Here is a 17308-nt window from a genome sequence, read left to right as displayed (position 1 = left end):
CTTATTTGATTTGTTCTTGGTTGTTTGCTCGATTGTTTGGGCAATTTGTTCTATTCGATATTTCTCAGGGTTTATTATTCAACACAAGTGGCGGATTTCCAATCCTGTCGAGAAGCAAAGGTTTGCGATTCCTTTCCTCAAACTTGGGGTGATTTCAGAGCAACTTTGCCTCGAGTTTCAAAATCTAAATCATTCTGTTTTTCATCTTGGAGCATCTCGGAGCAACTTTACATTGAGTTTTAAAACATTTTCCTTATGTTTTTTTTTTTTAAATTTCGGGGCACCTTGGGAAATTACTTTGCTGCGAGTTTGTCCCTCGATTATTGATTTATTTTTATACATTCTTAATATCATTTTCTTGCCCAACTAAACACAAACATTCTTAATTTCCAATAATCTTAATTTCATATTTATTAGTTTTAGGCATCATTAATTTTCATCAATGTTATTTCCATCACAATTTCCTCAATCCAAACGGTTTCTTTAAGTTTGTGGATGGACTTTGGGTATTTCAAAAAACATTAATTACTTATGTGTATTGCTTTCACATATTTGTTAGGGTTTTTTAGGGCACATCTTAAGGCTTTACATACATCGACGTTCCTTGTATTTAACTTCATACAAGCTCAAACACAATGGCACAATTAATAGAACTTTAAATTACAAATAACAAATAGCAATACAACTTGATGTAATAACCAAGCATATGGTACGACTAAGAAAAATTAGGCTTTAAGGTTACTTAAGATGATTAACATCTTGAACTAATATTTTGTGTCGTGGGTTTTTGAACGAGTATATAAATAAGTGTTTGGGTAATGAGTAAGAAGATCAAACATTTGCCTCATTGAAACCTATTTTAGTTGACAAGTGAGTTTAATTTTTTTTCTAAACAATAAGCTATTAGTTTAATTTCTAAACAATAAACTATATATTTTATTATCATGATTTATACTTACATTCTAAATTTTCAGATCATCTAAATTACTATCGACCTAATTTTTCTGGACTAATTTTGTAGGTTTTAACACCCTGCTCAACTCAACAATCAATCTCATTAATATGTGGTTTAGTCAAATATTTCATAATTGATCCAATACAAATGTTTAAATTTCAAAGGTTTGTTTAGCAATCCACTTAATTCACACATTAAGGTAGTTGCAAATATAATAATTATAGTTTATATTCAAAGTATTGCCAAATAAAACACATTACAAAATTTAGATTCAATCTATCCGAGTATATAAATGATGATGTACTACTTATTGTAGTGAAACATTTTTAAAAATTTAAATAGTTTAGAGTTCACAATAGAAATAAAAAACCATTTTAAATATAGATAGGATTGATGAAGATCTTGATATGAATGACTAGACTATCAATTCAAGATTTTTTATTTTTCAGTTTGGTGATAGGAAATATTTACATGTAATTTTGTATGATATGTGAGGAATTTTAAATTTAGATTTATTTGACTTAAACGATTAGATTTTTTTGTTGACACAAAAGATATTTATTTTTAAAGAGTTTTAAATTTAGATTTATTTGACTTAAGCGATTATGTTTTTTTGTTGACACAAAAGATTAGACATTTTTTAAAATAACAAAATAAATTAAAATATTTAAAAGTTATAACAAGATTTTAGATTCTATTACAGACAGTTTCATGCCACCGAGCATATCAACGACTATCACTTATAGAATTTACTATAAGTTATAAATATTTTGTAAAATCTAATATTTTTTAAATTTTTATTATTATTTATTAATAAAAAGAATGTAGAATATAATAATAAAAGTATAAAAATCACATCCTCCTTTGGTTGAATTTTTAACAAAATTCGAATGGAATGAACTAAAGTAAGTCTTTTTCTTTTTTTCTTTTTATTTGAAAAGAACAGAACTTATGGACGAAAAATTGATTTAAACCTGATATTTAAATAACTCGAAATTGAGAGCGAATATAAACGTATGGCGGAGAGGAAACTTCATGAAATAATAGAGAGTAAAGCAAAATCAAAATCAAAATCAACGGGTAAAAGTAAGATCTCTGACTTTATCTTTGATTATTGTTAAACATTTCTCCGAAAGCTAATCATGTCAACTCCACATGGCATTCAGATCCTCAGAACTTCTTAGATGCCGTTGCCACCATTTTCCCACTACTTTTCTCGCCACAAACAACCTACCCAAGATAGCTAGAACACCACTTTCCAATCCCCGCTCAGGTAGATTTCAAGACCATTTAGATGGTTTTATTTTTTTATTGGTTTTATTTTATTTCTGTAATGAATTTCGGATTTTGACAGGTTCTTTCTGAAATGGTGTAGAGTACATCGATAAGGGAGGTTTGAGAGGAAAGAGGAGCTTAAGGAAGGTGATAATGCCGCCGAGGAAGAAATTACAAGGTGTCGATGATGAGTTGCTGAAGTTGCTTGATGCTAATATGGATGGTGTGGCCGCTAGACGCCGTGCGCGGGAGGCGTTTAAAAGAATTCAGCTGGGAGTTGATCATATTCTGTTCAAGGTATTTGGGCTTTTTTTATTCTTTATTGGATTCGTGTTCGTGCACGTTACTAATGTGTTTGTCGATTTTGGATGATTTCATATGTTGTGTTATTTGTCTTCTTTTTTAGTTTATGGGAATTGCATTTTCGATTGGATTTCAATGACTTTTATCGTTTTTCGATTTCAGACACCAAGCGACGGATTTAAGACGGAAGAGGTAATATCTGAAAATTGAATGCTTCTTCTTTTTCTTGTTTAATTTGTTTATCATTTTGCACAATTTGCGAAATCTGAACTTGTCTAGATGATTGAAGTATTGATTTTCATGGAGAGAAAATCGGAAGAAAACAAGGGCATACAAAAAATCAAGCATAAAAAACAAGGAATCCCTATAGAGATAGAGACTCAAACTGTACAGAATAGAGGGTATTGAATAGAGAAATTATTTTAAATGACAAAACTTCTGAAAATATTTACAAATATAACAAAATATCACCATCTATCTAGATCAAGATAAACTACTATTTGTGTCTTGGTCTATTACGGTTCATCGTATATAAACGGCGATATCTTGCTATATTTTGGATCATTTTGCTATATTTGAAAATAGCCCCATAAGCCCGAGTGGAAATGTAGAATCCAACAAAGGACCAAACATCGCGAGAATCCCTCTTCATCTCTCTAAGCTTAAACCCTCTGGCTATTCCATTCTTCCCTAATCACCCACAATATAGCATCCACCCTAGCAAGTCATAAAAACTGTTCTTTCTTTTGAAGGGGTGGAGGGAGGAGGAACTCTCGTGTCAGATTGAAGGTTGAAAATGAAAGTCAGGTGTATCTGAATTAGATACGTTCTTGAGTAGTTAAAAGATTTCGAAATCTTAATTGTTGTGTCTTTTGGGGTGTTCTTCCAAATATATAAATAGATAGTTGTAATGCGATTCATTTGGCTGTGGAAGAGAAGTCAACTGCAATACCAAGAATTATGTGCTTTGCTAAGATACTAAACTCTTTTTCAAAGCTGCTCTGTTAAACGAGTTATGAATTTGAGAGTTTTAACACCCTTCTGTACTTCTTTGGAAGTCTATGCAATCTTGTTTTGATGTTTTCAACCTAAGACGATCAATCTTTTTGGAACAGACATATGAAGTCAACTCCAGAGGACTGAGTATATTCTCAAAATGTTGGATTCCAGAGACTGTCCGTCCTAAAGCAATGGTGTATTATTGTCATGGTTATGGAGACACCTGCACATTTTTCTTTGAAGGCATGTGGCTTCTGTCAAGTAGTAGAAATGGCCTAGTTTGAAATTTTGTATACCATAATAGATATTGATTTGTTTTTTCGGTGCTGTGTTTCAGGAATTGCAAGAAAGTTAGCATTGTCAGGATATGGTGTATTTTCTATGGATTATCCAGGATTTGGTCTTTCAGAAGGTCTCCATGGTTTTATACCAAGCTTTGACAGAATTGTAGATGACGTCATTGAACGTTACTCCAAAGTGAAAGGTGCGTTAGCGTACCAAATTTTGTTGTCGGCTAATCTGAAAATGTTTATAGTAGTTAGGAAGATGTGAAACTTCCTTGGGATGAATCTTAAAGGAATGATATTTTGCTTCATCCTTTAAGTCAAAATTATATTTGTTTCTCCTGCTGCCTAGATTTAAAAAAAGGATCCAACATATCCTCCAAGGTTTTTATTTTTATTTTTTTAAAAAAAGTTCTTAATTTTTAAAAATAACAAATTTGTTTTTGTGGAAAATACTTTTTTAAGGTATTGCCTCAGTAAAATATTTGTTTTATGTTACTTATGTCTCAACAGAATTCATTAAAGAAAATAAAAGAGTTTTTCAATGACAATCCTTTATTTGAAATCTATTTACTTGATTCCAAGGGCAGAGAACCCGGCGTTTAGTGCTCTCCCAAGCTTTCTCTTTGGGCAGTCTTTGGGGGGAGCTGTGTCTCTCAAGGTACATCTAAAACAACCTCGATCATGGAGTGGTGCAGTTCTTGTTGCGCCAATGTGCAAGGTACCTCTCTGAAAATACTTTTTAGAATACTTTCTTTGTTGGTTAGGACTCCAATGAACTCAAAAGTCCTTTCTAGATTGCAGATGATATGGTTCCACCATGGGCAGTTGCACAAGTATTGATCGGAGTCTCTAAATTCCTTCCAAAGTACAAGTTGGTTCCACAGAAAGATTTGGCTGAGGTAGCTTTTAGGGACTTGAAGTATAGAGAACTGGTATGCCACTTCAGCATAATGCTTATTTGAACAAAATGGTGCTATTAAAAATAACAAATGCATTTTTTTGTTGATGAGAAAACATTAATCAAATTTCATTTATGGAATGAAATGCATGTTTGTTCACTGGGGGATTTCTTTGGGGTGTTTGGTCTACCAACTTCATAAGTTGGTTTGAAATATCTCAACTTCAATTGTTAACAATATTGAAGCTTGCACGTTGATCGAGAAACCCATCTTTTTCTCCTCCTCTATTTTGCATATTTATCAATATATTAACTCTAAACTTCATAACATAACTCAGTCCCAAAAACCCCCTAGAAGTTCATATAGAGCTATTCGTTCCATTTTCTAAGTGAAATTTTTATTAGTAGATATATTTATTATTGTTTTTTTTGTCACATTTCTATGGATGCAGACAGCATATAATGTTATTGCATACAAAGATAAACCGCGCTTGCAGACTGCAGTAGAGATGTTAAAAACCACGCAAGAAATAGAGCGCAGATTGAAAGAAGTAAGCAATGCTCACAACCTTTTAATTATGATATGTTTTCTTGCTATCATATTTTGCACCACTGGTCTTCACCGCACATTTTGTTTTTCATTTTCTTGTTTAAACATAGATTTCAGATGCTCCTCATAATCTTTCTTCCTGTTTTCTATTGAAACTTTAAAATAGTAAACTCTAACTATTGACACATTCATTTCCTAAAAGTTATAATGATCAGGCATGTAATGCTGCAAGGCTTGTATTGGTGTGGGTTAATGGAAGGAAGGTGTATATATGTGTCTGCACGCAAGGCCAGTAAATATGCTTAAGCCTCATGATGGATCTTAACTGTTCCAACTCTTAATATAGAAGGATGAAATATATGCGATAGTATTAAGATGAAAATGGCAGAAAATAAGTAGTACAGAATGCTCTCAGTCGACGGCTCCCTCTCCCTCTCCTGCTATCCTATCTTTCAAGAATAAAACAGTAGGACTCTTGACAACTAAAAACCTACCTCTTCCTTTCCTTCTCTTCTTTATTTATATTCGCTCCCTCACTCCCCTCATCGTGGTCCCCTCTCAGCGAATCGTGCGTCGACGCTCCACTCACCTGTGGTCCCCACCTGCAGTTGGTTACATAACCAACTTCCCCTCCTTCTTCTCTTTCCTATTCCTTCTCCTACTATATTGGTGTATGATGGGTGGTCTAACACCTCAGTCATGCGATATAATTAAATTTGTACAGTATCTTGCAAGCTGGAAGCTGTTTTAGAATGGAAGTTACTATTTTAATATAATTCTATAAGGAGGGAGTTGATAAGATATAAAATCGATGGTTTTTACCCATGAACTCCACGAACTCCTTGAGTCAAAGTTCAAACAAAGAGTGGAGTTCACAATTCCACACTTCCTTATTCCCTCTCTTATAACTCCTTGGTCCGAACACCCCTAAATAATCTTCTAGAATTATGTAGTTTTCCACAAAAGATTATATGGATAAGATACAATGTTCATGAAACAGAATTACAAATGGAGGGGGTCCAAGGGATTCATTTATTTATTTTGATTAAAAAAATGAGGAATTTATTCATATAAATGAAATGATACAAGAGACTAACATTGGCCAGAAAAAAAGGGACCTAGAAACAAAGCAGCCCAAGAGGAACCAAATCAGGATTCTCCAATGAAGACTGTCGTCTTCTTGTTTGAAAAAAAAGAAAGAAAGAAAGACTAGAAACTCCAGATCAAATGGTCCTAGTCTTCAGATACCTCCCCGTTGGGAATACACCATTGAATCCTCCAAAAAGATGGAAGAATGCTTCTAAATCCAATCCATAACACCCCATGAAAGACCTTGCCACACAGAATTTAACCTTTCGCAAATTTATTCTTCCATAATGTGGAGAAATAACATGGAGGCAGAGTACCAAAGGTTACACAAGATATTAAAGAAAGCAGTACAACATAACCCTTTTTAAGGTGCAAGGATGTGCAATCTAGTGCATTAACCAAAGGAATGAATGGCCTAACATTCTAGAATAAAATTGATCAAATGACCTACCTGAAGGATGATGCAAAAGAACTTGAGAGTTCTCTGCTTAAGTTTATGCCCAATATCTTAAAAGTAGCGATTTCTGAAGTTTACTGCCTAATAGTTTTATGTAATCTTCATGGCATTCATTTTTTATCCGTATCTTCTTGATGTATGGGAGCTACAGATTTGGATTTTTTTTTTTTTTTTTTTGAACAAGAAACAAGCCTCTTCATTAAGATAAAGATATGAGACTAATAGCTCAAAGTAGAAACAACAATTAATGTAGTAGTGAAGTATCACTACTACAAATATAAACTTTGTATCACCTTAAGGAATGAAATATTCTTCTTTTGCTCCACCACAGTTCAGTAAAATCATCTCATATGATTTTATGGATGGTTTTGCTTGTTTATGACATGCCTCTTTTAACTTTTCGTGTCAAATAGAGAGACTTCCACTCTCTTCCACTCACTACTACAAATATAAACTTTGAATCACCTTAAGGAATGAAAATGTTGGTCTCTTGTTGGAAAAAGACTGTTCAATTACTGAATGCAACACAATTTCTTATTTTCATTTAAGAATCTAATTCTGGATTTTATTGCAAATTCAAGTATATAAAACACAATTTCGTGAACAATTCAGTTTATTGAGATGTCTTCTAGATTTCCCTACCATTATTGATCCTGCACGGGGAGGCTGATACCGTAACCGACCCATCTGTGAGCAAGGTGTTGTACGAGAAAGCAAGCAGTTCAGATAAGAAAATAAAACTTTACAAAGATGCATACCATTCTCTTTTAGAAGGTGAACCAGATGAAGTGATACTCGAGGTATTTAACGACATCATCACTTGGCTGGACGAGCGCTGCAAGTAACTGTTTTGTTAACCGACCTATTGTTGATTTTTGTGTATGATTTGGTGGGGAAAAGGAAAGGGAAAGGGAAAGGGAAGTGGCAGAAAATGCCATGAAAAAGAGTTTAGAAATTATGCTATGGGCTTTTCAGCGTCAGGAAACTGTTGAAGTAATGTATTATTAATAAACTATGAATTGAACAGGTAGATGCTTTGAAATTAGTCATTGTTTTTGTTTATGGCTTAATAAATCTCAATTCATTTGGGTGAAAGTTGGAGGGAAAATGAGTACAAGAACCATCCACAAGCTGTTGATTGCCTTTTTTCTTTTTGGTCTCCACATTTTTATTTGGATTCAGTAAGTCTCTTTCAAAAATGTTTTTGCAATCCGAGTACATGTTTGATAGCCATTTTGAGGTGTGAAAAGCTAAAGATCATGTTTAATAGCCATTTAGACCTCATTTGGTAAACATTTTATTTTTGAAAATAAACCGCATAAACACTACTTTAACTTTCAAATTTCTTTCTTGTTATCCATCTTTTATCTACGGGTTAAGAAATTGAGCCAAAATTTGAAAACTAATAAGAGTATTTTTAAAAGCTTGTTTTTTATTTTTGAAACTTGGCTAAGAATTAAACTTAATAAAGATGCAAATCATTCTAAAAAATAGAGTGAAAATATAAAATATGAAATGGTTACCATTAGATATTAGATTTCCTCCTATCTCTAAATTTCTTGATTTATTGTTATTATTATTTTATTAATATTATAAAAAACCTACCTAAATTTTTAAAACTAAAAAATTGTTTTAGGTTTTAGAATTTAACAAAGGATTTAGATATTTTATTTACCAAAGAATACAGAAATCGTGTAAACAATAATGTTTGGTCTAAGTTTTTAGGCTCAAACTTGACATGTAGCCCATTGGCATTGTATTAGTACTTTGAACCCAAACAAACAAGTTTGGCCTATGCAATTATTATTATTATTATTGTTTCCATCTTAACCTTTAATTGCCACCCACCTGACTTGAAATTAATACATCCAAAAAAAAAATATAAATGGCAAGAACATATATCAAAATTTATGAAAATAAATTTTACTTCTGCATTGTTTAGAGATTATCTTACCATCCTTACAAAAGAAAAAAATGTGCTTTCAAAACAAATTTTGAATGCTAGGATTATGAGGTCATCAATAAAATTATAATTTTTCCTCAAATGAATTTTTATTTTACTTCCTTTTGTGTCAATATTTTGTAGAAAGAAAACAAACTTATTGGTGAGGAAACTAGTAGTACATAGTTGCAAATATAGTAATCGAGCGTAAAACATAAGCCTATATAACACAATAAATAAAATTTGTAAATAGTCAAATTTGAATCCTATTCAAGTGCCTATCAAATATCAACTATAGACTATATTTCTTATAGAAGTTTATTAACAACAGAGACGGAGTTTATCATTAATAGGAATCTATGATTTATATGATAGAATCTATCACCGATATATTTTGTTATATTTAGAATTCTTTTAAAATGTTGATATACAATTAATTATTAGCTAATATAAAAGTGATTTACAGTGAAATTACTTTCAGTATAATTAAAACACTATTTCTAAATATTTCTTTTCTATATCATCTCAAGATAAGAGCTCTAATACAAATATATGTAAGTTTATGGTTAAGTTTGGATCTTTCTCCTAATGAGACTCATTCATATCGAAAAAATTAAACAATTTTAACGATTTGAATAGAATTTAAAATATGTGTTCACACAATCTCACTCTCACTCAAACAAGAACACATCGATTATTTCTTTTTACAACATGTGAGGTGAAAGAAATTGAATATCTCTAACTTTGAAGTTGATTGTCAAAACATTTACGCAATGACAATGCTTCATTTTGACAAAAGAAAATCACACCCGAGGTACTTGGTTTAGATAAATCCGTGATCCGCAAAAATTGACAAGCTAGCTAGTCATCTTGATACAATTATTTAAGTCTATATTTTATATGCAATGAACAACACATACTCAATTTTTATTTCACTTCATTACATAATAAGCTTCTCAAATTGAACTTTTTATATAGAATTTGAAGAGCCTTAGCTTTTATATATATATATATATATATATATATATATATAAATTCTATTCACGTGCAAATTTGATGTTATTGTTTAATTAATTAATCTCATTTCAAAGAAAAAGTTATAGATATAATATATACGAGAGTAGATTTGATTCAAATATTATTGGGTGATATGAAATAATGTAAAGTTCCCCAATTGTAGATAGCCATTAATTCTGAAATTTATGAATGAAATGAAGTGGTTCACCCACTTGGGTTATTTTGTGGTTGTGGCTATACAAAACATCTTTTTGACAAACTTTGGTTGTCTCCTTCTTCATTTCCATCTTTTATATATATATATATATATATATATATATATATATCAAAGTTCATATGATCAAATATGTTTTCTAAAGGTTGAAATAGAAAAAAAAAGAAAGAAAAAGATCTCTTTTCAACTCCAAAATCTATTCAAATCTTGCACAGTTCTTTTGATACACAAAGTTGAGGTTTTTAGATTTTCTTTTCCATGGATAATAAACTTTTAATTTACATTTTTAACCCTATAAAAGTAGACAAATATATATATATATATATGTATGTATGTATGTGTATATATATATATATATATATATATGTATATAATAAAGTCAACTCTACATTGTTTAAGTCAACTCATTTAGAAATCAAAATAAGAAAAAGGTATTAATTGAAAAATACATTGTTAATGTATTGCCAAACGATAATATATAAGATAAAAACGGTCTTAACCTCGTGTTTTGATTTGATTTTAATTTAAGTACAATAGGACACGTGCAAGAGATTCAAACCTCATACTTCGTAGTTTGTTAATACACAATATACTCGATCGTGTGCATGCCAATCAAACGACTACGGTTTACCTTTCACCTTTACTATGACATTTTTAGTTCTAATTATACATTAAAATGACTAATTATTAAAAGAAAATTTGTAAAGTTTAGATAGTACGATTTACGTGATTCACCAACAGTGTGTTAGTTACATTCTCGAGTAAAGAAAAAAAAAAGAGAACGATTTATTATTAGAAAGAAACGTTACAAAAGCGTCTCTAGCTATAGTTGGAGAATTTATATATAGTTGTATCTAGATTACATTAGAAAATTTCATACCTAACAAGATTTTTGTGCTTGGTCATTTTCTTATAGAATGGAATGTGCGGTAGTAGTGTTTGGGTCGTGTTGGCTTATCATGAACAGATATGTATATTGAAATTGAAAGAGAAACTAAGGAGAAAATAGGGTTTTGGTTTTGATTTGACAGTTAGAAATTTGTTTGGTAGGTCCATGCAAAACCCCACATTTCTCCACCTTTGCTTTCACCAAACTTCTCACCATTAATGATTTTTGGTATTTACACTCATATTTAGTCTTTAATATCACTAATCCAAAATATAATCAAAAAGTAATTTAGGGTTCCATTAACATGGGTGTGAAACGTACAATATTATATTCCTCGATTAGACTAATTTTCTTAAAAATTTTAAATTTATTGGTGACTTAGAGATCGTCAATTAGAAAATTTATTATCATTATTTTTATTTTTTTTAAAAAAAGTATTATAATAAATGTTGGGTGGAGATTTGAATACAAGTGTCAGTTGAGCTAAGTTCATGTTGACAAAGCTCATTATTTGGTAGGTTTCTTTTTCTAGAGGTACGATATTACTTGCTAGTAAGGCAAGAGGTCCAATGAGATTTTATAATTTAAATTATGAGACACTCGTAAAAATAATTATAACAAAAAAAATTATGATAATAAAGTAACAAATTTAAAAGTTGATAACACTTTGATAACCGTATGATATCATTAATTACTTGTCATATTTGTCATATTCACAATATGTAAAAAAGAAGTATTACGAACTGTTTTTCTCTAAATAATTTTGTCATCATCGTGCACGATGTAATTCTTTTAAAATTATTAGGATGCAATTTCAAAATTAAAATAATTAATTGGGACAAAATTTACATAAATGTATTGAAGTATGCATGAGTCCTAGAAGCATCCAAAGAAATATAATATATAAATATATATATTTATTGTATATTATTCTAACTTTCTTTTTGAAAGTTAGAATAAATAAAAATGTGATGAATGATTGGAATTAAAAAGATAGTGCAACGTATTGATATCATTTGACGATATACATATAGTTGCCGCATCACACCTCCCTTTCCACTATCAAATGCTACATTCCTTTTTTTTTTTTCAATTTTCTTTCTCTCTTTCTAAAATTATTATTTCAATCTTTGATAATGGTTAGAAGTTAGAAGTCTTTAGATATAATTAAATTTATTTTTATTTATTAGTTTAAGCTTCTCGTTGAATTGATTCTTCGTTTCAAAATCGTATTAGATCATCAATTAACCCAATTTTTTTTTATAAGCTAATATTTAAGAATTATTAGTCAATTAATACTAATTAATGAATCATGAAAACTGTATTAGATCATTATGTTTCTTGATTTTTCATTCTTGATCGTATCTTAACTTTGATTTTAATGGACTGGATATCCACTCATATTTTAATGAATCCTGATAACTCATATTAAATTAGATAGCATGATCAGATTCCTTGGTGAGATGTTGAGAATAATATTTAAAGCTCATATACACGTAGTCTTTAAAGCTCAAACAAGTGTTCTGTTCAATAAAATGTAATTGAGACATGTTAAAGATTGGTGAACAACCTAAAGAGATATCATCTTAACCGACCAAAACATGATGAAAAGTTAAAAATCTCTAAAAATATATCTCACGTTAAAAACCAAAGAGAGTAACACATCTATGCGATAAAAGACCTCGAGGTCTCTTGATTATTACTATTTATTTTAGATTTTAAATAATATGGCTTCCATATTCATAATTAGTATAAAATAATGGATGTGATGTCATTATTGGTGAAAAGGATTCTAGATGCCCTTTTCTTCTTTTCCTTTTTGATGGAAACCATGTTTGATTTGTATATACACACAGATATATATATACATGTTTGATCAACATCAGCAATCTATTATTAATTGAACATTTCTAATCTCTAGCCCCAAAAAAAAAAAAATCATATCTAATATATATTCTCTCTACCCTTTTGTATTTATGAAAATGGGAGCCAAATAAACAACAATCCAACCCAACCATTCCATATACCAAATCTTGTTGATTTCATTGACAAGCTAATGGGGTGCTTTGAAAGCTCAGTCTCTCTAAATTTCTTCAACACTTTATATATATATGTATGTATGTATATATTTTGTACAAATTCTAAAACAACCCTTCATTTTTATGTTTGCGCCCAAAACTTGAAGTTGAACAACACTTGGACTCCACATTATGAAATCCCCCTTTCTTTTCAACTTCCTCTTCCTCTTCTTCTTCTTCTTTAATAATGACATTTCTTTGTTACACCTTAATTAGAAATCATAAAAGTGCTTTTCATCAAATAGTCAATACACACAACAAAACATGTGTTTCACTAAATGGTGGTGTATGTGTTTGTGTGTTCTGTCTAAGGAAACTCTATTCATCAAATCAATCATGTTGCCTTTCTTCTCTTTTGTTTATTTCTCCATTTAGCTATCTTCTTTCTTTTGGGTCTCCAATTATATTCCATGTTTGAAAAGTCATTAGCAAAAGTGTTCATTCATCTCGTCCGTTCTTTTTTCATTGAGAGAAAACCAACGTTAAGTGTGTGTTCGTCATAACTTATATAATTACAATTTCACATTCAACTTATTTGTACTTTTTAATCAACGTTACTATTTCTTCTTTTAAAATTGAAATAACTATAATATAATGTAAATTAATACAATAATTAGATTAACTTGATTTTTTAAACTTATTATTTCCGATAATGACATTACGTGTTGAGGTTGTGTTGATTATTAAAGGCAAACATTATCAAAATCTATCCAAATAGATAAGTTTTCTACTTTTTCATTACCATATTTATATTTACATGATTTTTGAATTAGCCATCTATAGCATATCTAAATCTCATTATGATACTTCCCTATACCAATTGTTAAATTAGAAAGGTAAAAAGATGAAGATCAATAATAGAAACAAATGGATTTGGAAAAGTAAACAAGCCCACAATATAATCCACTTTTGGCCAAAGTTTTAATAATATCATTTCATGGGTTTCTACATAATATAGGAAAAAAAATATATTAATATATGTATTTTTCTTTCCATCAACCATAATTATCTCTAAAAATTCTTTATTAAAAAATTCCAAATTTAAAGACATTTTTAAATATAGAACCCGAAGAAGACTTTTCACATAAAATTCTTAAATATTTCACTCTTTTCATATCAATTTAAGAAACTTAATTTACTCTATATATTTTCAAAACATTTTGTTTTTACTTACAAAAAGTTTAGGACTATTTTTAAATATAATCAAATAAACCAAAATATAATAAAATATCACAAAATTTATCGAAAATTGACCAAAGTAGACTACGATTATGTCTATATTTGACCAATGTAGACTACGATTATGTCTATATATAAATATTAATCTCTAGTGATATATATATAAAAAATTATGATATTTTATTATATTTGTAAATATTTTTTAAAAATTTATTATTTAAAATAATTTTTTTTACCAATAATTCGTAGTCGCCTTTCAAAGTCTATAAATAAAAATAAATATTTGAACATATACAAACGCAAAATAGAAAAAAAATTTGAAATGATACAAACAAACTGGAATCTTGAAATCTTGAAATCATAGACAAAACTAAACTAAAATCGAAAATACAAACAGCAAAGTAGAACTTGTTTATGTGTCGGTGTATATTAATTTGGATTAGGAAAGTAAAATGGAGCACGTAATGTAATGTATTGGCTAGCTCATTGAAAAAAATAATGAATGAACTATCCATTTCCTAATCTAGCTCTAGGCTACACTTTTGAAATTATTTCCCTATAAAAGAACAAAAGAGAAAAAAAAAATAAATAAAAAGGAAGAAATTGTAATTAATTTCACTTGTAAAAGCCAAAAAAAGGGGTGGAAGATACTATATATGGAAATTGGAAAATGGGAAGATAATGGACCATATCTTATCCTTAATTTTGTTTTTTTTCATTTGATTGATTAGCCATGAATAATGCAACTAAATAGCCTTATGCACTCACTATATATGTATCCATCCAATATACTTAGCATGTATATCATTTCATTTACATATATATATATGGGGAAAATCCAAAATGTGTTAACCAAAAAAAGAAATAATAATTAAACCCTAACCCTAACTTTTTAATATTGGATTTCCTATGATATTGAAGCAAGTAAACACTGAGTTATTAGTAAAATATTTCTTAGTATATATATATAAGTCATAACAAACACAAGAGATTAGTTTGCGATGAGAGATCTCTTATTATTACTGCTTTATTGCGAGAGATTTCTTCTTTTTATGGAAAGCTTTGAGATATCATTAAAGAAAAGGCTTTGGACCTCGTTAATGACCCCAAGTTTAGGAGGATATATGTTCAAATGAGTGATGTACATCTTAAGGATATGAAAGCATGATCAAGAAAGACTCGAAAAAATTGAAAGTTACGTACTAACTTATATCGACCATGCACCTTCCTTTATTAGTGTATATGACATAGCTAGCCTCCATAGAAGATGAAAAATTCAAAATAAGAATAATAAAAGAGAAGCTAGAAGATATACCTAAAATCATAGGTACATACGTATGTGTGTGTATACATAGATATCCATGATGGGTTCAATCTACAATGGTTTGCTGCTAGATTTTGGATTTTTGTGGGCGTTGGTGACAAACCAATATGTAATAAACGGGTCAAACAAATATTACCCTTAAATTCTTAGTCAAAAAGTCCCATCATTGAATCTATGAATATATACTATTCTTTTGCTTTAATTTAGACATTATTTACTTTTCACATAGAAAAAAATATAGGGTTCTTTTTTTGATAAGATTATCCTCGAGTTAGTTTATGTCTCGAATTGAAACAAATTATGGTAAGTAATCATCTCTAGCTATGGACCAGACAACATTTTTCATAAATTTTCTTAATGAAAGTCTTTATTTTCATATTTTTCATTCTTTACTTTAATTCTAAATCTACTTACTAGAAGAAAATAATTAAGTTTTTTGAAATTTTATATTTTGAATTATGTTTTTACATAAAAAGAATATTGCACGGAAAGAATTTGAATCCTAAATATTGTGACTATTAGTACATTCAAATGTTTGAGCTAGCTAAGCTCTTGTTGACACGTGGAGATCTAGTTAATGTAAGTGGATTAATCATCAGAAATTTTAATATCTTTGGTGGTCGAAGAGAAAGAAAACCCGAAAAATAAAAAATAAAAAATAAAAAATAATAGTTTATTCCAAAAATAAAAATTAAATTCATTTAAATAGAACATGTGGAGGAAACTAAACAATAAAGATTTTAATTATTAGTATTATATTACTATACATTTTTTACTAGGAAGTGTGAGCAATGAAAAAGATCTTTTGAGGTTTGTGAGTCCATAAATAAAAGATTATGATGTGAACTTTTGTTTCAAAGCAAAACCATCGACTAATTTTTTGATTAATTTATATCACATTAATGATTTAAAAGACACATGCCATTATTTTCAACCATGATTGATTAATTAAACCTTCAAGCTTTTTATTGTCAAAGTGTCTAAGATTACATTTTATTAATTTCTATTTTTTTAATGAATTGTCAATGGGTGTTGATTGTCTTGTAGATTAATTAAAAATTCTCATAAATCTAGTTCTAAAAATTATTAAATTGTTATTATTATTATTATTATATATAAAGACATGAAAAGAACTATTTAATATAATTATTGTATACATTTTTTTACTAAATACATTTTTTTTAATTGTGTGTTGTTTTCGGTCTTATACTTTTTTATTTTTAAAATTTTATTGTTGTACTTTAGTTGAGTGTCAAAAAAGAAAAAAAAAAATTGTGTTGAGAGGTTGCCAACTACATATCAAATTAATTAATGCTATGTTAATTATTATTTCTTAATTATATATATACATGTATATATTAGTTTCTATCTTAAATTAATTTGACTGAAGTTGTCAGTAACTTTTAAAGTAATGGTTATACATATACGGTATTAAATATTCATCGATGTATTCAGATAATCAGAACGATGATAATATTAGAAATGAAAAAAAGAATAAAAACTTTTAAAATAATTTAGAATATGTGAAGGAAGGAATTTTGAGTTTTTTATTTTTAATTTAAGTTTAATAGAATATTTTTACATTTTTATCTGAGTTAATATTTTATATAGTTTAATTATGAAATTAATTTTAAATTATAAAAGAATTGATAGTAAATATTTTCATTTATTCAGTTATACTAAATATTCTTCAACCTTTATTCCTTTTGAAAAATTAGTTCTTAAGTTTACTCATTTTTTTCAAAAAAACCATTTTAAATTGTATAAATGATTTTAAAATAGAAAATGTAAATGGGTATTGTTTATATAATCTCATTTTTCAAAAATAGTAAATATAAAATAAAATAATGGT

General features: G+C 29.0%; 1 protein-coding gene across 4 annotated transcripts; it reads left to right on the top strand.

The window, feature by feature from the left end:
- Positions 1-1935: 1935 nt before the first annotated feature.
- Positions 1936-7921, top strand: LOC101215754 (caffeoylshikimate esterase). Of its 4 annotated transcripts, none has more exons than XM_031886031.1 (10): positions 1936-2041; positions 2122-2228; positions 2331-2527; positions 2696-2725; positions 3649-3775; positions 3870-4016; positions 4407-4537; positions 4614-4751; positions 5170-5268; positions 7446-7921. In XM_031886031.1, the coding sequence occupies exons 3-10, from the start codon at positions 2384-2386 to the stop codon at positions 7656-7658; spliced, it is 1029 nt and encodes a 342-aa protein (XP_031741891.1). In that variant the 5' UTR covers positions 1936-2041; positions 2122-2228; positions 2331-2383; the 3' UTR covers positions 7659-7921. The 4 variants fall into 4 exon arrangements, with proteins under 4 accessions (XP_031741891.1, XP_031741890.1, XP_011656037.1 ...); XM_031886030.1 differs by having other exon boundaries at positions 2310-2527; XM_011657735.2 differs by having other exon boundaries at positions 2025-2228; positions 2310-2527.
- The last annotated feature ends 9387 nt before the right edge of the window (positions 7922-17308 follow it).

The sequence above is a fragment of the Cucumis sativus genome, chromosome 5, assembly GCF_000004075.3.
Source record: "Cucumis sativus cultivar 9930 chromosome 5, Cucumber_9930_V3, whole genome shotgun sequence".
NCBI classification, from domain to species: Eukaryota; Viridiplantae; Streptophyta; class Magnoliopsida; order Cucurbitales; family Cucurbitaceae; genus Cucumis; species Cucumis sativus.
The sequence above is the reverse complement of the archived record's forward strand: the minus strand, read 5'-3'. Positions and strand labels throughout refer to the sequence as shown.